At 43.7% G+C, this 27,398-nt stretch overlaps 3 protein-coding genes across 5 annotated transcripts in view; 1 reads left to right on the top strand and 2 right to left on the bottom strand.

Annotated features, from left to right (window-relative positions):
* Positions 1–7,862, top strand: part of Siae (sialic acid acetylesterase) — a 36,842-nt gene extending 28,980 nt beyond the window's left edge. The window contains exons 8-11 of one of the 3 annotated variants that reach the window (XM_075966332.1): positions 765–922; positions 2,931–3,126; positions 4,502–4,716; positions 4,761–7,862. In XM_075966332.1, coding sequence (XP_075822447.1) covers positions 765–922; positions 2,931–3,126; positions 4,502–4,716; positions 4,761–4,785 — 594 coding nt within the window. In that variant the 3' untranslated portion in view covers positions 4,786–7,862. Of the gene's footprint in view, positions 1–764; positions 923–2,930; positions 3,127–4,501 lie in introns of all 3 variants that reach the window. The other 2 variants (XM_075966334.1, XM_075966333.1) reach the window with 2 other exon arrangements.
* An 869-nt stretch (positions 7,863–8,731) lies between these two features.
* On the bottom strand, positions 8,732–16,530 carry Tbrg1 (transforming growth factor beta regulator 1). The gene is made up of 9 exons (XM_075966335.1): positions 16,265–16,530; positions 14,520–14,590; positions 13,681–13,901; positions 12,679–12,815; positions 12,256–12,402; positions 10,923–11,020; positions 10,563–10,673; positions 9,633–9,775; positions 8,732–9,071 (listed from the first exon to the last, which is right to left on the bottom strand). The coding sequence occupies exons 1-9, from the start codon at positions 16,409–16,411 to the stop codon at positions 8,926–8,928; spliced, it is 1,221 nt and encodes a 406-aa protein (XP_075822450.1). The 5' UTR covers positions 16,412–16,530; the 3' UTR covers positions 8,732–8,925.
* Positions 16,531–20,001: 3,471 nt separating this feature from the next.
* Panx3 (pannexin 3) lies at positions 20,002–27,160 on the bottom strand. The gene is made up of 4 exons (XM_075967939.1): positions 26,980–27,160; positions 25,130–25,272; positions 22,767–22,981; positions 20,002–20,641 (listed from the first exon to the last, which is right to left on the bottom strand). Exons 1-4 carry the CDS (start codon positions 27,158–27,160, stop codon positions 20,002–20,004), a joined length of 1,179 nt encoding a protein of 392 aa, XP_075824054.1.
* Between the last annotated feature and the right edge of the window lie 238 nt (positions 27,161–27,398).

Genomic DNA, 27,398 nt, shown 5'->3' with positions numbered 1-27,398 from the left:
GAACTGCAAAGTCACATTCAAGAGGTGTGGATGTGAGGAGGAGTGAAGACTTGGGGTCTTTTTGAGACTTGCCATGTACAGGGTGGAGTCTCCTTTGCTTCTCTCTGGTGCCAGCCCTGTGCTGCATGCTCATCTATCAGCTCCCTGTGGCAGTGTAACAAATTACCCCGGATATGTAGCTAAAAACATTATTGTTATCTACTCATATTGCACGGCTGGCGAGACTGAGCTAGGTCGTGTTTGTTCATCTCTGTCCTAGGTATTGTTAGTGAGACTTGCTAGTGTGGCCATAATCTGACTGCAGCATCTAGAATTCACACGACTGGCCCTTCAGCTGCTGTTTTTAGCTGTCTCCATATTATGTCCCAAACCTCCTCTATTTACAGTTTCTCCAGCAGAGTAGCTGGATATTTTTTGTCCTTTCATGGCTAATGGATGATTTTAAAAACACAAAGCTACAAGCAAAGGCCTCTGGACATAGATTCAGAAGCTGTATACAAATTCTGCCTCGTTTTATTGATCAGCAAACCACAGGGTGAGCCTAAATTGAGTAGAAAAAAGAATGAGACTTACAATACATTGTAAAAAGTCACGTGGCTGTTGGAGACTATGCTGTCCATCCCCGGAGACACCCTCAACAATATGAGATGCTCAGAAAATACTTGAATAAATGTGTGGACAAAACAGTGGAGCAGAAGCAAAGTATCAGTGAGAAGCATCCAGGAGTCAAATACAGTAAAAATGACAGCATCTTTCTTTTCTAGCTGTCTTCATACACCTTGATGAACACATCAGATTATGGATTTCCTGAGATTCGCTGGCATCAAACAGCAGACTTTGGCTTTGTCCCCAACCTGAAGATGCCCAATACTTTCATGGCTGTTGCTATGGATCTCTGTGATCGGGACTCACCTTTTGGCAGGTATGCTTCCCTCTTCAACTTTGCTTCACCAGTAAATATTCTTGCCTGTTGTCTTTCAATGTGATGTTCACTTGTAATGGGATGGATTGGACTCTAGGTTGGAGCTTAGATGTACTATCTAATGTATCTAATGATTGCTACTAATGTATCAATCATCTATGCTGGGATGTGCTGCAATAATCCAAACCAAAGCACACCTCCCCCAATACAGAAACTCTGACCAATAAACCAACCAAGACCCCCTTGGCACCTACCTCAGGGCTTTGATGCCACAGGAGCTTATGTCATGCTCACATTCAGTCAAGCAGATCAATAGAGACTTTGCTCATTACAGTTGATCACAGATCCAGAGCAAAGGTCTCCAAAGATCTGGGACGTAGCTTAGTAGTAGAGTGCTTATCTAATGTGTTCTAAGCTCTTGGTTCAAGCCCTAGTATCATCCCTAAAGAAATGACTCTCCAAGCTTATCTTTCTCCCATCATTACTTTTAAGTCTTATATTGGGAAGTAAGTGCTGTCATCTGGAAGCCACGTGTATTAGTGAAGGTTTCTATTGCTATTACAAACACAATCACCAAAACTGCTTGAAAAGGAAAGGATTTATTTCAGCATACAGTTCCACATCACAGTCCATCATCAGAGGGAGTTAGGGTAGAAACTGAAGCAGGGCAGGAACCTGGAGCCACAGCTGATGCAGAGGCCATGTTGGAATGTGCTGCTTATGCCTGCTTTTTTCTAGAACCCAGGACCACCAGGCCAGGGTGGCATCACCCACAATGGGCTGGGCCCTCCCACAATTACAAACCAAGAAAGTGTACCTCCTCTTCCCTACAGGCCAGTCTGGCAGGGGCATTTTCTCAACTGAGGTTCCCTCTTCTCAAATGACTCTGGCTGGTGTCCAGACAACTTAAAATATACTACACAAGTCACTTTTGCTTACACTGAATCACTAAACTAAATCATGGATTTAATCACCTTTGGTGAGAATAGGTTGTGGAATTGTAGTATGGACTCAGGGAAGGCTGGCATTTTTGTTGTCAGCACCAATGAATATTGCATACTAGCTGTAGGATATAGTATTCCAAATATGAAATGGAGCCTGATACATGACCTTTAGGTTACAGAAGGAACTTGATCATATTTATTGAGGGAATAAATAAAAGGCAGACAGACCTGAATGATGAACATCTGGTTAGAGGAGGGATGGCTTTTAGTGGTAGGCAGTAGATGTTAGCTGTCCTAGGCTTGGGTTATTGCGTCACATCCCAGCATGGACAGCGGATACATAGTGTACCTAAGCTGCAACCAACAGTCCTTACACTTCACCCTTCTCTCCCCTTTTCTTCCTTCTCGCCCTCAGTTGCTGAAGGTTCTAAACCCATCCATCTCTCATTATCGCTTACTGTTCTGAAGATCACTAGCCACTGATTATTGATTTCAGCCAATTTTAGTCTTTCCTCTTTCTTTTTCCTCCTCTTTCTTTGCCCCTTCTTTTTCCCTTCTTTTTCCTTTTTTTCTTTAGCATTTTGAGACAGACTCTCACTGAGTTGACCAGACTGGCCCTGAACGTGTGATCTTTCTGCCTCTGCCTCCTAAGTACTGCTCGTACAGGCATGTGCTACCATACCCGGAAATCCTTTCCTCCCTTTATTCCCTCTTCTTTAAAAAAAGATTTTAGAGACCAGAGAGATACCTCAGTGGTTAGGGACACTTGCCACTTTTTCAGAGGTCCCCAGTTTGGTTTCCAGAACCCATATGGTGGCTCACACCTCTTTATTAATCCAGTTCTAGAGGATGTGACACTCTCTTCTGGCCCCCACGGGCACCAGGCATGTATGTGATGCATACATACATGCAGGCAAAACATATGTACACATAAAATAAAAATAAATGCACCTTTGAAGAATTGTTACTTTATCCCTACTTGAGTGCTTTGAATACTCTGCCTTATAACATGTAGTTATTGTTGCGCTCAGTCCCATCATCCTCCTTGTGTTCTTACACTGCAGCATCCACCCTCGAGATAAACAGACTGTGGCCTACCGACTGCACTTGGGGGCTCGAGCTGTGGCTTATGGTGAGAAAAATTTGACCTTTCAAGGACCACTACCTAAGAAGATAGAGCTCTTGGCTCACAATGGGCTGCTCAGCCTCACATATGACCAGGAAATCAAGGTGCATAGGCAAGATAACAAGACATTTGAGGTGAGAATAGCAGGGGGAAGAATGAGGATGGGTTTATGTCTGTGGTAGTGGGGAGTCTTTCCCCCACCGGGGCCCTTTCCCATCACTGCAGTGTGATGTTGGAACAGCTGCTGGGTGGCTGGGGTGGTGGTGAGCTCATCTCAGAAGGACAAATGCACAACTATTGATCCATTAGTTTGGACACAAGTTTGATACAGCAACCAAGGGAGGGAAAATCAGCCCCTAATAAACCATATTACTTTCCTATTTCCTTTCTCAGGGCAGCCACCTTTGCTCAGAGAATGGCCTTATTCAGACTTTATCTGTTAAATGATCATTGCTATAAAAGAATCCCCTAAACCTTAGCTGTCTTTTTTGTTGCACTGTGCTAAAATCTGAATTTCTCAGAGTTTAGCATCTGTTTTGAAAAACTTAAGCTGCATGATTCCCAGCTTAGTATGAACTAACATAGTCAGTCTGACCACTGATTGAAGAGGTGAATTAGAATCTCTTGTAGTTGAGGGAAGAGGCTTTCTCAGATGCCTCGTCTTTGGGAAACCTGAGGACACCAGACTCGGAGCTGGGGTGTGAAAAGAGGGCGTGGTGGGGGATGATAATCGTGACAGGTGACCTTTGTGCAGGAGGTTAGAGCTGGAGCTCCCAGGGGTCCACGTGCCTCAGAGGCCTGGTCAGTGTCCGCCCTCTGCTAATTTCCACGCGGGCTTGAGGTGAATTTAGAGATTGTCAAGAAAGCTCTGCATTCTCCCATTGTTAGCTGGTGGTCTGCCCTTCATCTGGCCCTGGAACCAACTTTGGTTGGCGTTAGGGCAGAATTTAACCTTTAGGTTCCGGAGAATTTGTCTTCTCTGGATTGCTTTCTAATGCCCAAGGTTCAGCAGCCATGGTGGCTCTATGTCCCATCTTACTGCATCCTCCTCTGGGAGTGCCAGAGAGCCACAGCTGGGTTGCTAGCTCACTCACATTTTGGCTTTAACATCTGGAGGGAGACATCAGCTGGACAATGCTCAGGGGTCCAGTCTCTGAATGCGGGACTATTGTTCCTTGTCTCCCCAGAAAGTTAATATTTTTCAATGGGCTTTAATTACTTAATCACTTGAACATTAAAATTTATTTTTGGTGCTGAGATCAAACCCAGGGTCTTGTAAATGCTAGGCATAGGCGCTTTCACCAAGCTATAACTTTAGCCTACATGAACACTTACTATTAACCCGTGACTCCGTCACCAGACCCATCAAACTGCTCTCTGGCTCAGAGTGGCTTATTTTCCCTCCTTTCTAGTATGTCTGAAAGAGTGGGTCTTTGGTTTTTTTTTCTTCTTTTTTTGGGGGGGTACACCCCTCTAATTTGGCTGGCCATTCTGTGTTTCTCTTATTAGATCTCCTGTTGCAGTGACCATCAGTGCAAATGGCTTCCAGCTCCTATGAACACGTTCTCCACCCAGACCCTGATCTTGGGTATCAATGCTTGTCTTGGCACCGTGGTTGCTGTTCGCTATGCCTGGATCACATGGCCCTGTGAATATAAGCAGTGTGCCATTTACCACCCTAGCAGTACCTTGCCAGCTCCTCCCTTCACTGCTCATATTACACACTAGGTTCCTGGACTTAGGGCAGGGCTGTCAAAGAACATTTGACACCTCTTAAATACAAGGGCATTTAGGAGTTTAAATGACGACAGCTATGGCTTTTAAGGGCAATTATCAGAAGTCTCATTGAATAGCTCCCAGCTACCGTATGGCTCTTCCCATATTCTGGGATGAGCATTGACCAACAGACACTTGAAAATACTTACCTTTGTCTTCTAGGCTGATCTAATTCTTAACTGCAACATTGGGCCTTACCACCACCTACTTCCCTGATATAGGGAGTGAAATGCCCATTTATGCCCCTTCATCCAAAACTGAGAACCCTCAGGCATGTGAGAGATGTTGAAGGCCGCAGAGGCTGGTGCTTTGCGTGTTCTTTCCAAACCCCTGAAAATAGCTGGGGATGCTAAGAAGTTCCCATCTGCGGAACAGCTGTTTTTTGTGAAGCGTTACTACCTCATGACTAATCTTTCAGGTAACCTTAGACCATGTATTTGCATCCTCATTAAACTCCCAAAACTATCAGTATTCAGCACAAATCTTATTCTAAAATGAATCTTTGAGACATATCAGTCCTATGTTTAGGCATAGTGGCAGGTGCTAAGGACGGGCCTTAAGGAATAAAGAGAGAGGGCCCAAAGGGTGGAGAAATCACAGGCATAGGGATACATGAAGGTAGATGTACTTGGGGCAAATAAGTCTCAGGTCCCTGAGAGCTAGAAGTTGACTAAGGTTAATCCCCATTGAAGAAAGAGTTTAGGTGAAAGAAAAGCCCCATGATAAGAATGAGTGCAGGCAAGGCAAAGGTGTTGGTGCAGTCTGCCAGCTGATCAGAGACAGCTGGCAGCTCTGACAATTGCATCTAATAGACATTGGTAATAAACAAAGCGTGCTGTGCACACCTTTAATCCCAGCACTTGGGAGGCAGAGATGGTGGATCTCTTGAGTTCAAGTCCAGTTGGTCTACAGAGTAATTTCCAAAACAGCCAGAATTATCTAGAGAAACACTCTCTTGAATCCCCCCCAAAGAAATTGGAAATAAAAGTATTATAACTAGTGATATATCTATATATTCAGTCAGATTGTTAGCAAGAGATTTAGTGTCCTTGAAGCATAGGAAGGAGTACGAGTGTCACCTGCACGTAGCTCTTTTGTTTGGTGTGAGAAGTGGGAACTGAAGCAGTGAGCATTTCTTATTATTCTGTGCGGCTCTGGTGTTACTAGAAGCAGCAAGATGTGTCAGGAGTTTATTTGGTTAAAAACAAAACAAAACAAAACAAAACAAAACACCAAACTATCTATTCTGCAAGGGCCTTGACTTGTGTGGATTTCTAGCCTGCATTCAATTCCTAATGCCCACACGCTGACCTCTCTGCATCTGCCATATGAGAACATAAGCCCAGTAACCATCAGTTCTCAAGAAAAAGTCAAATCTACCTGCCCGGCCCTCTGCCAAACCCTGGTGTTAATCCCACCAAACAAGAGTAAGGACCGTTACCCAAATTCTTTGGTCAAATTATTCAAGCTTTATTTTCTATGAGGCAGAGCTAGCTCCCTAAAGTGGGGGTTTAAAGAAAATAGCATCGAACACAGGGAAGGGTTTATAAAGTTCAAAAACTGCAAGACTACATGGTTTTCCAGGATTGGGGGATTTCCAGAGGAATGTTGGTTACATAGGAATTTAGCTGAACATTTCAAAAATTATTCGGTAGAACATCTTATCAGGGTACATTCAGGGTGTGAGTCAAACTCCATAGAGTAGGGAGCATGTCAAATTCCAGAAACAGGCTAAAGCACGGTCAAGCTTGAATTCTGCAGCAAACAAACTTATTCTTAGGAACTTATTCTTAACCTTGTAACAAAATGGCTTCCATACTTAAAATGAAGTTGAGCTGGTTCATCACTGGTACACAGGCTTATGTTGTTCTAATGTGGAGGCTGCCAGGAACCCCGAGCCGTGTCCTTTAACACCCAATAATTGGTACATACAGAGCAAACTTTGTTTCAGATAAATCATGTGGCAATGAAGTCATTATGAATAAAATTTTAGTATTTGAAAAGTTTCAAACATTGTGTGCAGATTGTTTATTTCCCCAAATGGAAATAATGTACAACTGTTTGAAAATTAATCATCTACAATCATTTGGGTTAAAGGAGAGTGTAAAAACCAGTCCTGAATCATCACTCAAGGAGAAACACTGCTGTGCTGACTTTCGCCTGGCTTGTACTGTATTTCATATGATATATATATATATATATATATATGTAAATATGTATACACACTATAGTTGAAGCCAACCTTTCCATGTCTCATATGTTTTAGTTGGATGTGACCTTGAAAAGATTTAGGTGTTGACTCAAAGTTAAAGTTTTTTTTGGGGGGGGGGAAGGACAGGGTCTCACTATATAGCTCTGGCTGTCCTGGAACTATGTAAACCAGGCTGGCCTTGAACTCAAGAGATCTGCCTACCTCTACCTCTGAAATGCTAGGATTAAAGGCATGAGCCATTGCACCCAGTAATTCCGTAAATGCAAGCAGCTAGAGGATTAAGGTTTGTAGTTCAAAAGTTGTGAACTTGTGCTAATCCATCAAATTGTAAAAGATGTTGAGGTAGGATCTTAACTTTTAGTCTTGGCTTGCTTTGAACTCACAAATCTGCCTACTTTTCCTTGTTAAGATTAACAGTGTGTACCACCATGTTTGACTTAAAATGCTTTAGTTTGTCTCTATTTAGGTTGTAATTACAATTGGCTGATACTTTTATATGGCAAAAGGAGCATGCTCCAGAAACTTGACAAAAATAAGACCAGGGTATTATTCTCTCCATTCTCGTAGATAGAAAGTTATGAACTTGGGCCCAAGTAAAGTACACTGATTCAGAAGTAGGTGCCACAGAAAGTCCCCCTCTCCCAACTTTGATGTTGTATGAAGGATCCAAAAAGTCCAATTGTGTAGAATACAGTAAAAACCGAGTCTGTATGGAGGAAGGGAACTAATCCTTAACTATGTCGTATCTGAACTTGTGTTAACATTGGTACAAGTGCATTCTTTAATAAGGAACTGAGTTACGGAGGACTTTATCCCCTCAAAAGATGTGCAAAACTCGACAAAAAATATGAATAAATATATGGATTCCCAGTTTGGAGATAAGCAGAACTTTTCTACTGATATTGACAAGAAAATAAAGCCAGGGACTGGGTTACAGGGGCTTGGTGACTCAATATTCCTAACTAGGATTAGAATTTAGTGTATCAAGTTGTTAGACTCTCTGCTTACTTCATGAATCAGCAGCTGCCATGAATTCACTTTGCTAATGCGAATCCCTCTGTGATGTTACAGTCTTAGGGAGTTAGGTCCAAATAGCTCTGCATAACTGTAGGGATATATTTGTATTTTGATAAATAAAGCTTGCCTGAAGTTCAGAGAGTAAAACAGCCATACTGGTCAGCCTTCCAGACCAGGCAGTGGTGACACACCAGTTGCCATAGAAACTGGGCGGTAGTGGTGCATGCCTTGAATCCCAGCCCTAGAGAGGAATACAACACAGGAGGAGACAGCTCTCACAGTCTCATTCTGAGGATTCCTGGAGGCAGGATCACCATTTTGGACTGAGGTAGATGTAAGAGCCAGTGGCTGGCTGTTTTGCTTTTCTGACCTTCAGGTTGAACCCCAATTTCTGTCTCTGGGTTTTTATTAATTGTGCTTCATTTGGCACCCAATATGGGGCTCGAACCCATGGCCTTGAGATTAAAAGTCTTATGCTCTACCGTCTCCCTTCCACTTAGTCAAAGCAAAGCAGTTAGCTAAGAACCCGGGACAAGCTGTCACCAGGCATCTTGAATTATGACTTCCCAGGCTCCCAACTGTGAGTAGTAAATTTGTTTATAAGCTACCCAGAGCATGGCAATTTGTTATAGCAGCCCAACAGACTAAGTACATTTATATAGACTTAAGCTTACTTCAGGGAGAACTGAACAAGAATGATCAGATCCTGACTACAAAAAGATAAAAATAAGCAGAACTGTCAAGAGATATTTATTACTAAAAATAAAAGCAACTGAGGTTTTATCCCAGGGTACACTGTCAGCACAGGAACAGCCACGGTGAAATGTGTTGATATCGTCTCAGCTTCTCAATTGCTGCCTCCTTCCACATAGAGTAAGTTTAAGTTAAAAACTCATGATGATGAAAGGAAGTGGGCTCTCTGCCCTCTTCAGTCTGAAGACTGCATTGGGCTACACTGTGATGGAGACTTGAGATGCTGCAGGTCAGTGTCCACCAAGGGCTCATGTGTCAGGAACTCTGGTTGGTAAGACGACACAAAGGCTTCATGCTGAAGCTCAGGCAGGTCCAGGGATCCTGAAAAAAACAATTCCTTAACACATCGTTGCCTGGGAATCTCAGGACTGTTTTGCTTGGATGCATACACAGCCTCTTAATTCCTTACACTTGTAAAAGTCAACCCTGTTTTGCCTTTGGTTGGTAAATAGACAGGCAGGTATTTCCTTTAACTGTGGAACAAAGATGAATAGACATAGTGAACTGTCATACACACAAACCCTTATATCCCTAAAATCCCCAAGCCCCTGACCACTTTTCATTTCTGGAAAATAATCCAGGCAACATAGGGCAGGGTCAGAAGCCACCACTGGCCTTTGCCTTCAGCCCAAGTTTTATTCCCTGTACAGTGCACCCTGCCAGTTTGCATCGGTCTCACTTAAGTTACAGAATGAGACAGTGAAGTTTCTGGGCAGGTTCTGTGGTAGCACGGAAGCCCCAGGCAGGCTTCCCATCCCCCTTACTTTCACTTTCTATGGCTGGCTCAATGAAGCACGCTACTTACTGCCTGCCAATGTGTGATGAGGGTGCAGTAGTCTAATGATGGTCGGTGTTCAAACCAGAAAGGGAAAGTTAAGATACCTGGCAGAATGGAATCCTCATGGTCATCATCAAAGGGCTGTGTCTGAAAGGCTTCAAGGCTCATAGCTGCATCGTTCTCTGGTAGCTCCTGGGAGAGCTGCCCCTTCCTGGGTCTGCATGCATCAGATTTCACCCACTGGTAACTGTGGACCAAAGGGAGTCATCCTGGAGAGCTGCCTGTTAGCCCACAATAACCCTTCCTACCAATTGGATCAACTTTTTTTTCATCTGGTCTTCCTCTGCTATATATCTAAAAAGCATCAGCTAAGAAAAACAACCCAAGCAAACCTGAGCAGGCAAGCCTCTGGTGACAGGTGACAGTCTCCACAGTACACAAAATGGCACAAATTGAGCAGCCTTAATTTGAGAATTCAAAATACTCCAACACATTTTGTGTAACCATGAAAACAATGGGAAATTCTACACCTCAGGGGAAGGTCACAAAATGAAGGTGCACTAAAAATATAGTATAAAACTGTCCAGGGTGTATTAGTAGTGTGTATAGCAAACAACTGGATTTCCTATTTAGACTTAGGTCTTGTCTCCAAGTTACCTCTTGTGCATATAAAGTCATCCCCCTCCCCCACCACCACCACACCGCCCAAACTTGATCTGAAGACCAGGAATACAGAGATCCACCTGCCTCTGCCTCCCACGTATGGGAATTATGAGTGTGCACCACCACACCTGGCCCGCATAGAAAGTCTTAAAAAACCCCAAACTGAAGTTGTCTCCTCAAGCATTTTGGATTCGGAGCACACTGGGTAACTGGCTCCTGCTCACCTATCTAGGTGGATAAGTGGGTCAGCGTTGTGGCACACGGTAAAGGAGCAAGCACACCTTTGACGCAGAAATGCATACACGAACAAAGTACACTGGTCCGCGGGCAGCTGAGCGCCTACCAGTGGAACAGTTTTGGCTCCCACTTACTTGGCGCAGTTCTGAGCTTCCGGACAACTCTGAATCAGGTTGTGGATGATTGGATGGGAAAACCCGAAGAACTCAGCACCACATGAAAGTAGGTTAGGCATCAGTTTCCCCCTAAGCAGAAGAGAGAGAGCTTTAACTTGAGAGCTTAGGAGGAGAAGACAGGCTTAAGAATGGAACAGTAGTATGAGCAGACAGCACACTTAGGCTTTCCTAATATCCTCTGAGGCCAGCAGCTGAAGAGTCTAAGGATACAGCTTAGGTTTCTATAAAGCAAGAGATCTCCAGGCACTGAGAGAGAAATGTCTCAATTATACCAATGGTGAACCCTTTTGTGAGTCCTCTAGCTGGTGGACAACTTACGTTGCAACACTGATGGCCCTGACCAGTTCTTCGTAACAAGCATCTGCAGAAGAGCCGACGATGGTGTTCTGGGGGTCATCTTCAGGAACAATCTCAAACTGAGAAGGACAGGAACAACTAGGTCAATTTACAACGGGAGAGAGGTAGAGTTGTATGACTCCTGTAACCAGCCTCAGTCTCTAAAGCTGCTGCACAACATGCCAGGAGACGGGCACAAAAGCATCTTACAATGTTGTTAAAAGTTCAAACCCAAGTAAACAGAGAAAATCCCGTGACTTCTGATTCTCTGTACCTTGTTTGACTTTCGGTCAGCACTGAACTTACTCCATACCTTTCTATCCACTTACAACCCCAAGTCCAAATAAAACCAGTACTTTACAGAAATGAACACGCTGTTCTATGTCATGCTCTATTTCTCTGGGAAATACAAGCGTACCTAGAAATATTCTGGGCCAAAGGATACTTTACCAATTTTCACTGTGTATTTGTTTTTTCTTTATCTTTGCCAATACTGGATATTATCAAACTAAAGTCACCTAATGTGGGAAAAAATTGAAGCCAAACTTTTATTATAAATCAATCATATTATACTAAAAAATAGAATCTTGTGTGATTAGTGACCTAAGAACAGTAAATCTTCTTTTTGCATTTTGTCTCCCAGAGGAAATGAAGAATCATGTGATTTTCATTAAAATTCTACTAAGACTCTGACTGGATAAGTGCTGCACTTACAGATGTTGAAAATGTGGTACAGCGCACAATAGTAACTTTCCCTATTAGCATACTTTCTGTGGAGCAGGCTGTGGAGCTGAAATGATGTCAAACACCAGCTCCATGGGCCAGAGCTGTGACAGATGAGTTTCCCACAGTTAGGTAGGCTCAGGTTCTGACTCAAGGGTCCTTACCACGCCTCCAGCTCAGTGTTCTTGATTGGCAGCTGTATCAGAGAGGGAACCAAGGAACTCTGACACTGCTGTTTTTTCCTGAGGGTCCTTGTATCTTAACTGAAGCAACAATTTATCAAATGATCTCTGTTTGAATTTGCACTTAACCTAAACCAACTCGTTCTAGCCTCAAACAGTAACAGTATGTGTGGTAAAATTACTATGGTTTAAGGAAAAGATATCACCTAGTGAATTAAAAACAAATTTGTATCCAAATCAAACACCCAGAAGTACAGCTGTGACAGGTTTTCTGCATCTTGGTATTGAACAAATGGTGACTATAGTATCTTACAGTCTGTCAGAATAAGTAAATAGTCAAAAAGCCAAGGATAAAAGAAGTTCTCAAAACAGAAATAACAAGAAAGGAAAATAATCATGAGGAGGGGTACCTGGGGTTGCACACCACCGTCCTTGATCTGACAGGTGTACAGACACTTCTGGTCTGGGTACTTCATGCTGGCAAACACTCGAGTACTGCAGTAGCCCACAGGGTAGATGGCACTCTCATCATGGAAGCCAGGTCGGTTGGTGATGATCTATAAAAGATTGCCCAATTCTGAGTTCAGGTCACTTAAGGCTTTAGAGGCCCAGTTTACTATGGTAGCCTTTAGAGCCACTGTGGGGCTGCAGAGAGTGACAAATCCAACAGAAAGTGATGGCCGTGAACAGACGACACTGACCTGGTTTCGTAGGGACAAGAGATTTTCTGGGGTTGGTATAGATCAGCAAAGGGCTGCTGCCAGTGGGAACAGGGAAGGCTCAACCCCACTCCCACGGTTCTGATTATCTGTCTATGTGCTGGTCTCACTCACCTCCCCCAGGCTATATACTGTTAGACCCCCCAGTCCGATGGGGAACACAGGCCGTCCTGAGGGATCCAGGGCAATGGGCCGAACCAGCTTGCGAGCACCTCCCTCCATTTTCTTTTTCTTGGATGTTTTCTTCAGAACTGAAACGCAAATCTGGGGTCACCCACTTTAGGCCCCTTCCATTGCCAAGGGGAAGGGAAATTTACATATGAATGGTAAAGGCAGAAAGCAAATCTTGGCTTATACAGATGCTTTTTATGATGGCATTTTATACCTTAAGCCCATCATAAGTTGAAAATACTATAAGTTAATACATATAATATACTTAAATTAACAAGTATCACGGCAACAGAGTACACTGTGGAGTATCAAGTGTTTCCACAAGTATGTGTCTGTCTAGGAGCTGTAGCTTGAAGCTATTAGCTAATATCAGAATATCACACTGCATATCACTATCCTAAGAAAAGATCAAAATTCAAAGTCCAATTTTGACTGAATGCATACTGCTTTCATAAAATTGTCAAGTTGAGAAATCACTAAGTAGAACCAACAGCTGTGACTGAGGTACCATCTGCATTCACTAAATAGCCATATGGACCCATCCCCAAAGCCCAAGAATCTTACAGCCGATAACAGTAACCAGTTCTAACATAAGCACTGTGCTGCTAAAAAATCTTATATGTTTAAAGTACTCCTCAACTGTACTACCAGGAATTCCTGAAGGACAGCAGTGTGCTCAAAAGGCCACCCTGCCCATTTCCCTGCCTTTAGGGAAGAGCAGTGAATGCAGTCCAGCCAGCAGGGGCACAAGACGAGGGGCAGAGGCCTCCGGCTGCTTATCCCCATCTATCAGGTCTAACCGGGATCTCTCCAAAGCAGCTTCTATAGCACATGTGTTTCTCAGGGACTTTAAGGAACTTTATGAAACGTCCACCAGTTAGTCTACCAGGTCTTTGTTATCAGTGTAGTCACTGAGACAATGGATACACTGTCTTCTTAAAATACCTTCCAGTTTGTTGTTCTCTTTGCCCTTTTCTTTTTTCTCCTTCTTGGATTTCTTCCCAAATGGTTCCTCGGCCCCAGTGTTGGGCCCAGTTCCCTGGATAGTTCCCACAGAGCTGGCCACCCCATAAGCCAGGGGCAGAGTGGAGCTGTGGGAAGGAACTGCAGCTTGGGGTTCCCCTTCAGTTAGAGCCTGAAGCTGGAGGAGCTTCTTCAGCAAGTATCTGAGGTTGAGAGGAATGGGAGGAGAGGCGTGATGTTCTGGCTTTGTTTTTCTTTTTTTTTTCTTTCTCAATTCATCATTTTACTTAAGTATTGGGAAGTACAGAATTATATACAATGATTATCACACTCAAACAATAAGGTTCTCATTGGAACCTGGAGACAATGAAGCCCCAGAGGATAATCAATAGTCAAGAAATTGAGATAATGGCTAGAGTTTCTCTTGCACCAGCAGGGCTCTTCTTCCTTTAGGGTGCAAGGCCTGAGGTGTCTGAAGGGTGTTCGCAGGAGGTAGAGGCATCCACATACCCACTGTGCTTTGCATAGGGAAGTACAGACCAAATATTTGTAGAATGAGTATTATGTATTTTATCCCTTCGTTTTCCTAACTGGGAAGTGATAATTACATGTAGAAGAAGGCTCTATCAGAAAGACGAGAGGAAGAACTCTCTTGTCATCAGAGCCCAACAAAGCTTGGGTAGAAACACCACAGGTTTGGAGTTTCTTTGTATTGCTTCAAGTGGTTGTGCTATGTGCAAGAGTCCACTGGAGAAAAAAACATCTCCATACCGACCACTAATAAAAATAACAACAACAACAACAAAATGAAGCTTGTTTACCTTCTTTCTTCTTTTGCCTTAAGAAATTTTTCCTCAAGACGAGCAATTTCATCACAAATAGCAGCATTTTCCTTTAAGAAAAAAATGGACTGTAATCACATCAAATGAATTTAAAAAGCCATTTTCGGGGAACAAGATCTATATCTCAAACAAACAAACAAGAACCCCTCTGTGTTTCAGGATAAAAGGGAAATGCTATTCTACTCTGCACACAAGCTATTAGTACATCTTTAAAGGACTGGGAGGTGGCTGAGCAGGGAAAGGCACCTTCTATGCAAGCACAACTTGACTTGATCCCCAGAACCCATAGTGGAAGGAGAGAAATGACTCCTGAAAATTGTCTGCTAACTTTTTCATGTGTTTGGTGGCACACACACACATCAATAATAAAAAGAAATAAAATAAAATAGGTAAAGTGTTTGGGTTCTACTGCAGGCAGAGAAATTACATAATTTCTTATCCAGTGAGTGGACACATGTCAGAACAATATGGTACACCAGGATTGTCATCAATACCAATCAAGGTATGTGGTCACTCCAGTTAGTGTAGCCTTTGGAGAGAAAACGACACACTACCTATACTCAGAATTACACCACTACAGAATTCTAAGGATCAGCTACGCTCATCAGCCTTGACAATCTACAAGAAATTAAATACAGTGTGTAAAATCCTTATCACCATTCTTTACTGACGACTCAGTCTATCTTAAAACCAGTTCTGAAGGAAACACCCATTTAGGTGCTTCACAGGTGGAACTTTGTTCAGTGTTCAAAACATCCTCTGGCTTCACAAGATTTTCATATACTTAAAGAATCATCATCTTTAAAATAAATTGTAAGCATTAGGCAACGATGACAGGAAGTGACAAAAGGGAACAGTAAGGAAGGTGTTGCGATCTTCATTTACTTTTCTTAATTTTTTTCAACACAACACATACAAATATTAATGTTTTAGGAATAACAAATTTAATGTTCAAGCTTTCCCTGATGCATCTAAAAGGCCTATATTTAATTGAAATTTTGTAGAAACAAGAGTTAAACTACTGATTCAGATGCGTGAGAGCATTTGGAACGTAGACCTATTTCCAAGCGCCGAGCTGACTCAGGTTAAGCCAGGATAGTCTGAGTATTAGACATATCAGACCCTAGTAAGTCTTGTGGGCAAAACAATTCATTCACTAAATCCGAAATCCCTACAGTTAAGGCAGGAAGTGCAGATACACCTCGACAACAGGGCCATAGTGTGAGTCCTTCTGTGACGACTTAAATTTCCCCAGTATCAGGAAGAGGGGAGGCAGAAACACCTGGAAGACTCGTCAAAGGCAACTACAACTCTGAAAGATTCAGGGCCTGTTTAAGCAAGGTGTCAGTCACGGCGATGGGTTGGGGCGTGCTTAGGAATTGGGCTGTGTAGTGTAAATCATAAACTGTAATCAGGATATTCGAGTTGTAGTCCGGGCAAACCATCTCTCTGAGCTTCAAGTGTTCTCGCATTAAAAGACACTTAATGCTGAGTTCATCTAGAAAACTGAAACGTAGCAAAAAGGTAATGATTACAGTTTACTGGAGGGACACTTTGCAGTTCTCATTTACAGAGGAGTTAGACAGGACTAGAGAAATGACAACTTATCCAAGGACGGGGGACTAATAAGTGACGAAACTAACGCTGGCCTGACACTGTGTCTCTAGGCGACGAACAGGTGGGCAGAACAGTCCCAGGGAGAGAGCGGCTGAACCCAGACTCACAAACACTGTAGCCTTGGCTGCTTTGCGCAGCCGCAGGTACTTCAACCGGTACTTCTCGTTCTGGCTCTTCTTCGGGAGCTTTTTCATCCTGGCCTTGTTGGACAGCGGGGTGCGTGGCTCGGAAGCCAGGCCGCCCAGCAGGCTCATGATCCGGCCCCAGCTGGGGGGCTTGGGGCTGCGGGGGGCATGAAGGGGAGGTGACACCCGCAGGTACTCCCCGGCACTTCCGCGTCAGGGTCCCAAGGAAGCCGCGCCGGAAGTTACGCAAGACTCTGGCCACGTGTAACTTCCGGGCTTGGGAGCTGCGGGTGGTCCGGGCCTGGGCGGACTCGGAGGAGGGGTGTGGCAGCCGGGAGAAGCTGAGGCTGGAAGGGACCTGTCCTACCCGGGTGTTAGTGTGTGCCGTAGAGGAAGGAAAACAGATTAAAACACCAAACCCTTGCGGACTCTCCGGTTCTCTTTGCGCTCAGGCGGGTGCGAGTTAACGTCTGCGTTTTCCAGTTGCTCTGAGCAGACCTTCCTGGGTTTTAAGAGACTTGAGTATTAGTGCTGGAACTCAGCTTCCCATTTATTCTACTTACACAAGTGTTGTGAACTTTGGGGATAGGGGAAAAAAAAAAGACCTCGATTGTTCCAAAGCTTGCTGTCTAGTTAGCAAACGGTTTTAATAAAATGTTAGCACAAAGTCGGCGTTCAGTGGTTTTTGAATGAAACAAAGTATTTCTGTTCATATGTACCGTATTATTATTTTTTAATAGTTAAGTTTAATGTTTATAACTAAGGCCAGCGGACAAATCTTTTAATTACAAGATTGTCCTAGACTGGACAGCAGGTTTACATTATTTTAGCACTGTCACTGAGCCTCTTGTTTACGTTTTTTTTTCCTCTGAAAACAATATAAGTAATGAGATGGGTGGAATTTCCAAAGTAGTGTCCTGATACAGGAGAATTGCTGTTAAATTCTCAAAAGTCTAGACATTTAAGGTTGTACATGAAAACTCAGAAAGATGTAATTGACAAGTTCTCTGATTACTAAAGAAAAATCTAATCCTAATAAAAAACAACAGAGTAAAGTAAGTGACCCACGTACTTCATCTCTGAAAGCTGTAAAACAGTTGCAGTATTGACAAAATGGATTTGTTATTGTTTGTTTTTTAAGACAGGGTCTCTCTTTGTGGCTCTGTAGACCAGGCTGGCCTTGAACTCACAGACAGCCGCCTGCCTCTGCTTCCTGAGTGCTGAGATTAAAGGTGTGCGCCATTGCCACCATGGACAAAATGGATTTTACACAAAGAAAAAGCTTGTAGATATTCTCCTGTGACTGCCCGTGTTATAAATGACTTTCTTTTTCTTTTTCTTTTTTTTGTTTTTCAAGACAGGGTTTCTCTGTGGCTTTGGAGCCTGTCCTGGAACTAGCTCTGTAGACCAGGCTGGCCTCGAACTCACAGAGATCCGCCTGCCTCTGCCTCCCAAGTGCTGGGATTGAAGGCGTGCGCCACCTTTTGATCAAAGGCTTTTGATCAACCTGAGTGTGTCTAATGATGCAACGTTGCCTTCACAAATGTACCCATGGCAGTCCTGTAGATTCAGCTTTGGAAATTGTCAGAATTATGAAAGCCTACAAAATCCACTGTCTTAGGAAATATGTACTGGAATCTTAGCTTGGAACCTGAAAACAGTCATAGTAATCGAAATTGACTTCATTCTTATTAAAAAATGTTATTTTTAGTTATTTGATTTTTTTTTTTTTGTCTAGCTGTGTTTTGTTCTTATAGACTTTGTCTGACTTTATTTGTATGTTGTTTGACTTTTTTGGTCAGTTCGTGTGACACACATCTCTGTGGCCAAGGCCTTTTGATATTGGACTATGTAAATGAGTTTGTGAGTTCCAAACCATGTGTTGCTACTGACTAACCTGTTCTTTCACTAATTTGTGCAGATTAGTGTCTACCATGACATAACCATTAGAAAACTTCATTGATATAGTATGAAAGTTTATTTCTGCACTAGATTTTGCTAGGTATGGCAATAACCACTAGGGAAAGAGAAAGACAATAGGAAGAATTCTTGAAGGAGCTTTTCCTGTCACGTCTGTCTGTTAGTTAAGAAGACTATGTCATTCTATAGTACAGTCCAGTCATTCTATTAATTTTAAAATTGAAAGCTGGAGATAGAATTTTAAAGTAGTTTGGTTAAGTTGTACAAACAAAAACAGGGCTCGGGCTGTTTCCTAGGGCTGCTTTCTCCTGGCTCCACCACTCATGTCCGTCCATCTTTTTATCTAATGGGGAAGCAAGAGGAGAGAGACACTCAAGTAGTGGGCAGCGTGTACAGCACCAAAGGTGTCTATACTCAATGAGCAGTTGGGCTTTCATTAATGGCACAAGACTTTTATTAATGCCATCAGTGAGCTCTTGGCTTGCTTTAGGTAAATTTACCTGAGTTTGTCAGAAGTAACATGACTTTTCTACTTACCTATATGAAGAGGGATCTAAATGGCTTGTTTAAAAATTCTCTCAAGAAATACATAACAGGGGGCTGGAGAGATGGCTCAGAGGTTAAGAGCGTTGCCTGCTCTTCCAAAGGTCCTGAGTTCAATTCCCAGCAACTACATGGTGGCTCACAACCATCTGTAATGGGGCCTGGTGCCCTCTTCTGGTCTGCTAGCATACATACAAACAGAATATTGTATTCATAATAAATAAATAAATATTAAAAAAAGAAATACATAACATACAGCTAAAAATTTTCATTAAGAGCACCATGGTATTGTGGGTAAAGCACAGCCTATGGAATCAGAGCAAAGCTTTGGCAGTTAGATGCAAGGATGGAGTAGTGAAACGGAGAACGGACAGAGTGGATCAACGTGACGTTCATGTTTAACATTTATTTATTTGTTTGTTTGTTTATTTATTTGCTTGTGGAGATCAGAAGCTAACTTGCAGGCATCAGTTTTCTCTTTCTATCATTTGGGTCCCAGGATTGAACTCAGGTCGTCAGGCTTGGCAGCAATCCCCTTAACCTACTGCCCTTCAGTTGTTGACTGTAAGTGAAGGTGTGGAATCTCTTGAACTATTAAGACTTGTGAAAATGTTCATAGTCCGTAATCTGAGCCCTTGTGGAAAAGAGGCCAGTTTATATATAATTAAAAGTATATCTGTCCCCTAAAGATTCCGTTCATGTTCTTTGCTTCTGTCCTTACATCCCACGAGCAGACTACAAGTTAAAGTCATTTCTTGTCTTGCTTTGCAGGCAATGGAGGATTTGACTAGGCTGAAGGTGTCTTCAGAGCAAGATGGACAGGCAAATCAAAGTGTTTCCAGGGGTTTCATATCCTTACTAATCTCTTACCAAATTGCTCTACCTGCTCATTGGGGTGAGGCAAGCAGACTTCTAGAGTGGATATTGTGAGAATTTTCCTCCATAAATGGCCTTTAGAATCTTTCTGTGTTCAAAGTCTAGACTTCAATTTATTCATTCAGCGTCACTGTCCTTAGAATTCTCTAGACCTAATTTTTCTATTCTTTGACTCTTCATTTCTAGGCTTCATATTGAATATTTATGCATTGATTCTATCTTCTTATAAATACAGGGTATTCAGCTGATCTAACCTTAGCGATTTTAAGTGAATATAATATCATCATCTTTATTATTTTTTTGGTCTTTTACTTTGTCTAGCTTGTGAAGAAGGAGAGTAACTTTATACAAAACTTATGTCTCCATGGTTCCTTTCTTAACTATGGGTGTTCATCATGCATCGGTTGGGTGAGATGTTTAGGTTTTGAGGGTTCTAACCCAGCCAATAAGGTCATAAAATCAACCACTGTGTCAATGTTGTGTTTCTGGGTGGTTGTGTCTTTCAACACACATAAGACACTGAGCCAGCTGAAAGAGATGAGCTCAGAAATGTTAGCTCGGAGAAAAAGAAGGATTACATTGAGGTCATTGATGGGGCATCCCAGCATCTTTCTACTGAGGAGATCAAAAGCTGGCAGCATCTCATAGATGGAAAGGAGCCGTTTGTCCCACCGACATAGCCGTGTGAGATTGTATATTATCACTGGAACCAGTAGGGTGTATATTGCTGCACTGGAGAGGCTAACGATCTGGAAGACAGACAGGGAAGTCAGCCTGCAGGTGATCAGCTCTGGCACATGGGTCTCAGCGTGTAGCAGCCCTGTCTTGATGGAGCAGTTGAATTCTTCTTGGAAGAAGACATCTAAGTGGAAGTGGCCAAGGTATAGGTAAGTGGCTGAGGTGAAGAAAAGTAAGAGGGAGTTCCTCAGGAGGTAGGTGGCCACTAGCGAATGGGAGCGTTGCTTGCATGCCAGGTACCGCTCTAACAAGGCGAACTCAAAGTATCGTTCTTTCCGGGCCCTGGGCAGGGGAAGGAAGAAGGCTTTGTTAGGAAGCATCATTTTAGAACCACATCTCAAAAGTCATGTGGAGACTAGCAGTTCTGTGTGTCTAACATGACATTATTTTTTTAACCTTTTTTTTTATTTTATGCGCATGGGTAGTTAGCCTGCACTTCTGCTTGTGTGCTACATGCGTACATTGTTGAAGAAGCCAGAAGTGGGCGTTGGATCTCCCGGGACCGAGTTACAGATGTTGTGAGCAGCCATGTGAGCGCTAAGAAGGTAACTCCAGTCTTCTGCAAGAGCAGCCAGTGGTTTTACCTGCTGATCTATCTCCCCAGCCCCAAGCATGACAGTTTTAGTATCTATGAAAATCTATATTCCCTTCATGATCATAACCACAATTCTTCACTCAGAGGGGGTGTGTGAGTACTCTCCAGCTCTCCAAACATTAAATACAGTGTCTTTTTAAAAAAAAAATAGTTATTTATTTATTAGGTATACAATATTCTGTCTGTGTGTATGTCTGCAGGCCAGAAGAGGGCACCAGACCTCATTCCAGATGGTTGTGAGCCACCATGTGGTTGCTGGGAATTGAACTCAGGGCCTTTGGAAGAGCAGGCAATGCTCTTAACCACCGAGCCATCTCTCCAGCCCCCAAAATACAGTGTCTTAAATCCAGGGATGATCAATAAAGTATGAATGATCACAGTCCAAGTGAATTCCTGTCCAATAAGGTTAACTGAAGCTCAAAGTAGGACTTACAAAGCAATAAGCTTATGATTGGGAATGTAAATAATGGAATTCTATGTTCTGAGTATGATTTTGAGGCCAGTTCATTCATTTTATACAGATTAAAACACTAACAACTCAGAGAACCGTGCTGGGGGGTACAGGTAAGCCTGTCTCTGCTTCGAGGAAGCTTTAGTGTCTGCCTTGAGGGGAAGGGCAGATAAGATTTGTCATCTACAGTAAAATTAATGCTTGTTGCTGAGTGCACATAAACCATAACAGTTGTGAATATTAGGAGATGGAATAGCAGTGTACGTTAGAGTGTTCAGAAGCCATGAGAGAGAATATCAGCTTAAATATGGGTTCCAAAATGGTAGAGCAGAGCTTTTTTGGAGGACACGGCATGCACATGAACATGAGACAGAACACAATCACAAATCTTAGCTAAACTCCCCTTTCACTGGCTCCCACTGGCCATAACAGACCTATTTAAAAATGGCACCGTTTTTTATCTCTTAGCTTTCCAGTTCCCTTGCCCTCTGTTACCTTTTTCTTTCATACTGTTTGTCATCTACGAAAATGTATTTTATGTGTGTACCTTGCTTACTTGCTGCCTGCTTTCCTTCAATTGACTCTCAGCCCCACACTGGTAAGTATAGCTTTGTTGCCTTTGTCCCTGTCCTTCCTGAACATCTACATGTGTGCACATGTGTGCATGTACACACACACACACACACACACACACACACACACACACACACACAAAGCCCGGTACTTAGATAGATGAAGGACTAATTCTATCATTGATTTTCTCAGGGATAAGGGGGAAACTACTTAGGCAAAATAGAAGATTTTTGTTGTCCAGACTATGTTAAGTATCCCATATCCCAGATCTTTCGGGTCTGGGAGTATCTCAGATTTTTCCTTGTGGGCTTCATACATGGAATACTTGAAAGAGTTTATCAATGATATTTTTAAAAAATTGGATTTTGGAACACTGGTCAATGTGGGGATTAAGAATACTCAAGTTGTAACTAGAAGTTTGAAAAGTAGTTGACATTGTGCTTGAGGCCTTGGACAGATATTTGAGACTTTTAACCTTTTTTTTTTGTTGTTGTTGTTGTTAAGCATTTGGGAGTTAGCCGAGGTTTCTGAGCAAGGGAATGGTATTCAAAGTAATATTTTAGAGCTATTAATCCCTAAAGCCCAGTGTGTTCCTTTGTAACCTAGAGGCCGAGTCCTCTTCTGTCTGCAGGAATGAGGAGGTCATCCCTTCCAAGAATGAAGGGATGAACTGAGTACTTTGTTCTCTCGAGAGGGATGGCATAGAGAAAATATAAAGATGATTATGCACCGGTATCAATTTAATATGCCATAGAGTTCTTTAGAAAAACCTAGAGGGAGCAACTTACTTCTCTAGCTCATCCCAGAAGACATGGGGGTCAGAGCTCTTCTGCCGGATCTTCAACATGTGCTGCACCAGGCGGATGGAGCGGTTGTAGGACTTGTCCAGTTCACTGATGATGAACAGCAGGTCAGAGCTGAGGGCCGGCACAGCTGCATATTGCCACAGCAGTACTGGCAGATACATGGCCACAGCCAGGGCTAGTAGCGAGTAGGGGAGAGCCTGCAAGGAAGAGAAGGCTGAGGAGGGAGGCCAGGGTATTGGGCCTTGAATGACGGTTAAGTGGGTGCTTTGCTGCTCTTCTCGTCCCACTTTAGAAGGGAAGAGAGTGCACAGAGTCGACTACCCAAGCTCTGCCCACATGTAATAATATAGTGAAGCTGGTAGAGGAGCAACATCGTCACTCCATGTTACCCAGATCCATGGTCTATGGGTTTTCTGATCTATGATCTGTCTGGGGCTCCAAAGAGAAGAGAAAAAAGAAAGCTGAAGAGGAATGGAGGATAGAAAGTGTCTGATAGGAGATCTCTGTCTCCTCTGCCTCAGCAGTGCAGGCTGAGTATCTAGCCTGAGAATTTGACCAACAGTGGTCCCGGAATCCTAGGTGAGGGAAAATATTGTTTCGTTTATATATCCTGTCCTGTGCTTGTCTTTTCTAATCTCTGGATCCTCAGCAGTGTCGAGTGACAGCACTGCACGCGCTTTGGGAATTCTCTGGGGGTCATTTCAGGATAATGGAATGGACCTTTAGAAAATGTAGGTCATGCCTTCTCAGCTACACTGGTGTTTTTAAAGACTTTCCTCCCCTCATATGAAGATAGGCATTCATACATGGCGAATACCCAGGATGGTGTGTCTGTGAGTCAGACAGAAGAAACAGAAGATATATCTCTTGCAGCCCTCAGAGGAATCAACTGCTGACACTTTACATTTCTGTTTAGGTTGCCCTTTGTTGTGGTGGCCTGGGCAGGGAGGACAAGGTCTTCTCTTCAGTTTTCTTATTATACTTATGCATCCAACAGAGGCAGACTCATCTCTTTATCCATAGCACTCTCCTTGTGAAGGATTTGTGAATCTGTGTTTGTTGCTCAGCACACAGGATTCATTATTTCACTTGGTTTTCACAAGTACGCTATGGTGGGGTGCCATCCCTATGTCTATTTACAGTGGGGGGAGCTGCATCAAGGCCAAGGCCAAGTCAAGCATTTGCACATACCACACACTCAGCAGGTGGAAGAGTGAAGATTTGGAACAGGATGGGAGGCTTAGGAGCTTATTCTCCTGATGACCCCTTGACCCACAGTTTCTTCCAGATTGCTTTGTCTTTGCAGTAGCAAGTTTAGAGGAAAAAATGGAAGCCATCTCCATCTCTCCTCCCTCTCTCTCTCTCTCTTTCTCATCCTGGTGACACTGATGGTCAGGCATTTTGACCTTTCCTAACATGAATCTCCTCCCAAATCTGTGGACTTATCACTGTCTTGGCCTGCTGATCTCCACCAAGTCTCTGGTTTTGCCTTCTAAGATGACAAGAAAGAACAAAGACAAAGTATAAGGACAAAGAAAACAGAAGACGAGGAGGCAAGAGCAGCAAAATATTGAAAGCTGGGGGTCAGCTGCCTGATACAAGGTGTGGTGTGAGGAGAGGCAGGGATTCCAGGCAAGCACAACTATCGGCAACCCAGAACCAGGAATCAGGGATACGGGTGAAACTGAAAAGCAAGAGTATATATAAGTCAGTTTGAAACAGGATACCGAAAAGTAGGTGTGAGATGCTGAACTGCAGATTTTTCTGCAATATACAGCAGCCAAGCAACCACCCTTCCCCATTCCTGAAGGAAGGCTTGAAGTTTTGTCTCTGAAGAGACTAAACCACTCTATGCTTACGTCTACTATGCGCAGGAGAGCTATTCTGAAGGGCGGGGGAACGAAGAACTAGATGATGTGACCCATGCCTCAGTTCCCGGAGGGTTAGCAGTCAAGCTTGGTACCCGCTGAAGTCTACCCCTCTCCTCCAACTCAGGACTGAATGACTCAGAGACAGCAGACAATCCTGGCATAGGACTAGATACTAATATCTGAGTTTCTTTCCAATGAATCACACCAAAGGGATCTCCTTTACCTGAAACTTGTCAGCAAGCCTCGCCCACAAGCACAAAACTTCCAATCAGATGAAAGCTGGCAACCAGAGATCAACAGGCATTTGAGGAACCCCAGAGTATGAAAGTCAGCTGCCAAAGTAAATGGGCAAGGGCAGGGCCAAGTGGAAGGGGGCATGTGGGCAAGGGTGGCATGCAGTGGGAGGGGTATGGTGGTTCAGTCCACCCCCACTCCCAAGCAGGAAGCCGTCCTGCAAGGACCTTTGTGTTTTACCTTGTGAGGCCAGAGAGACTTCACCTGGTACTGCCCAGACTCGTCCTGCTTATGGTGAACCAGGGAGTCCCAGCAGGAGCTGTCCACATAGGCAGCCTGTCTGACGCTGAAGTTGCTGGGAGAGAAGCAGCTGATCGGAGATCCTGCAAAAGGACCATGACTTTGAGGCAGCCTTGGTTGCAGCAGAGGGATGGAAGTCATCCAAGAGCTTTCTGGGCGAGGGGACATTCTTATGACTTGGTAACCGTCTGTGGGTGGCAGGCCTTGCCTTCTCTCTAAGTCTCAGCTTTCCGGGCCCTGCACTGCTGCGTCGTGATGGAATGGCCCACACAGTTTGGCCTGTGCTACCAATGCACTGACTTGCTCTTTTAGGTCTGATGGGCCTTAACTCTCAAGTTTCCCCAGGCTCCCACATAGGAAGCCACCAGAGAGACTCCTTGAATTCAGCAATTTGCTACCAGAAAGCTTGACATTTAATAGTGACATTTCCATTCAAGAAAGATGATGTCTTTTTTGGTTGTTGTTGTTTTTATCTTTCAAGACAAGGTTTCTCTGTCTAGCTCTGGCTAAACTGGAACTCAATCTGAAGACCAGACTGGCCTAGAACTCAGAGACAACTGTCTGCCTCTGACTCCCTGAATGCTGGAATTAAAGGCTGTGCCACCACCACCCAGCAGAGAGATGGCTTCCTTTAAAAATATTTTTGAAATTATTATATGTGTGTATCAAGTGTGTGCATGGGTTGTGTCATACTTGTGGGGGCCAGAAGATGACTTGTAGAAATTGCTTCTGTCCTTCTGCCATAGTTTCAGAGTTCCCCCATGTGTGAACTGTACCTCATGTGGGCAGACTTAGCAGCAAGCGCCTTTACCTGCCTGGTCATCTTGTCAGCGTTGCTTTGTTTTGGGATAGAGTCTCACTGTGTAGCTCAGGCTGACTTCAAACTTGTCACCCCCCTACCTCAGGCTCCAGAATGCTGGGATTACAGGTGTGTGTACTATCCCCAGATTAAAAGATGACTCTCTTTTGTTTTGTAAAATGCAGAGAACTAATGCCTACATGGAAAGGGAAATGGGTTTGGACGAGAGGATCTAGCTTTCCTGTCTCTTCTCAGATATTGGTAGAGCTGGGAACCACTCCAGTTCCCGTCCTTGCAGGTGAAGAAGCAGAGAGAGGTGGAATACCTCATCAGAAAATGCAGTCAACTAATGGGCACAGACAGGAAGAAACAAAACAAAACAAGGGGCCCAGTTGACTGCAGTAGAGAGACCAGCAGGCTTTCTGAGTTAACCCAGTGCTTACAACATTGCAAACGCGCCTGCATTAGTGTCTGTTTATGTCTAGGGTCGTGGAAAAGACATAGGGGTTTGTTGAGCGCCTCCCAACAAGGCTGTATTACCTCTGCAAGTGGGGGTGGGAAGAGGGTTCAGAGGAGAAAAAAATTTGCTCACAGTGGGCTAAGAGTCCCAACCTTTCTTGTCTCTAGAAGCCAAAATGATAGTTTGTATCATTGATTTGACACAAAATGCATGACTGCTAAAGGGAAGAACTAGTTTTGATTTCAAATTTTTGTTTATTTTTTTAGTTTCAGGTATATATAGTATGTTGAGCATATTCTTTCCTTCATACTCCCCACACTCTCCTTGCTCCACCCACCCCCTTCTTTATTGTAAGATTTTCAGGTTGACTCTCGTAACTTTTTGGTTCTTCTGCTTTGCAGGTGCACTAGACTCACCCATGACCTGCCTCTTAGGAATCCAGTCCAGCCCAAAGCCAGGAAACCTACTTCAGACAGGAGTTGGCTCTCACTTTATCCGGGGTGTAGGGTGGAATGAAGTCGGGTCTCTTACCTGATGAGAACTCCTGGGCAAAAGCCAGAGACATCAGTAGCAAGGGGAAACCCACAGTGACGAACTTGATTATCTTGTCCAGGGGCAGCTCTAGCCGCAGTCCTTTGAGGCGAGAGCCCCGGCGGTCAGGCAGCAGGGCATCAGAGAGCATATACTCTGCAGCTGTGTGTGCCAGTGACATGATGCTGTCGCGCTCAAGGTGAAGAGGAGGCTGCTGCTCTCGGCAATCCCGGGACAGCGGGGCGAAGTAGTGACAGCTTCACGCAGCTACTTTGTAGCCAACCAAGGGGTGGCCCCAGCTTTACGCATCTGTGCTAGGACCAGGCAATGGTTCTCTACCTAACTGTCCAGGCTCCGAGCCAGTGAGACACTCTGGCAATTAGAGGAAGGCGTAGCCTCAGTGGGTCCTCGTTGGAGGA

Source organism: Microtus pennsylvanicus, chromosome 3 (genome assembly GCF_037038515.1).
Source record: "Microtus pennsylvanicus isolate mMicPen1 chromosome 3, mMicPen1.hap1, whole genome shotgun sequence".
Classification (NCBI taxonomy): Eukaryota; Metazoa; Chordata; class Mammalia; order Rodentia; family Cricetidae; genus Microtus; species Microtus pennsylvanicus.
Note: the sequence above shows the minus strand (reverse complement) of the source record. Positions and strands in the feature narration are given on the sequence as shown.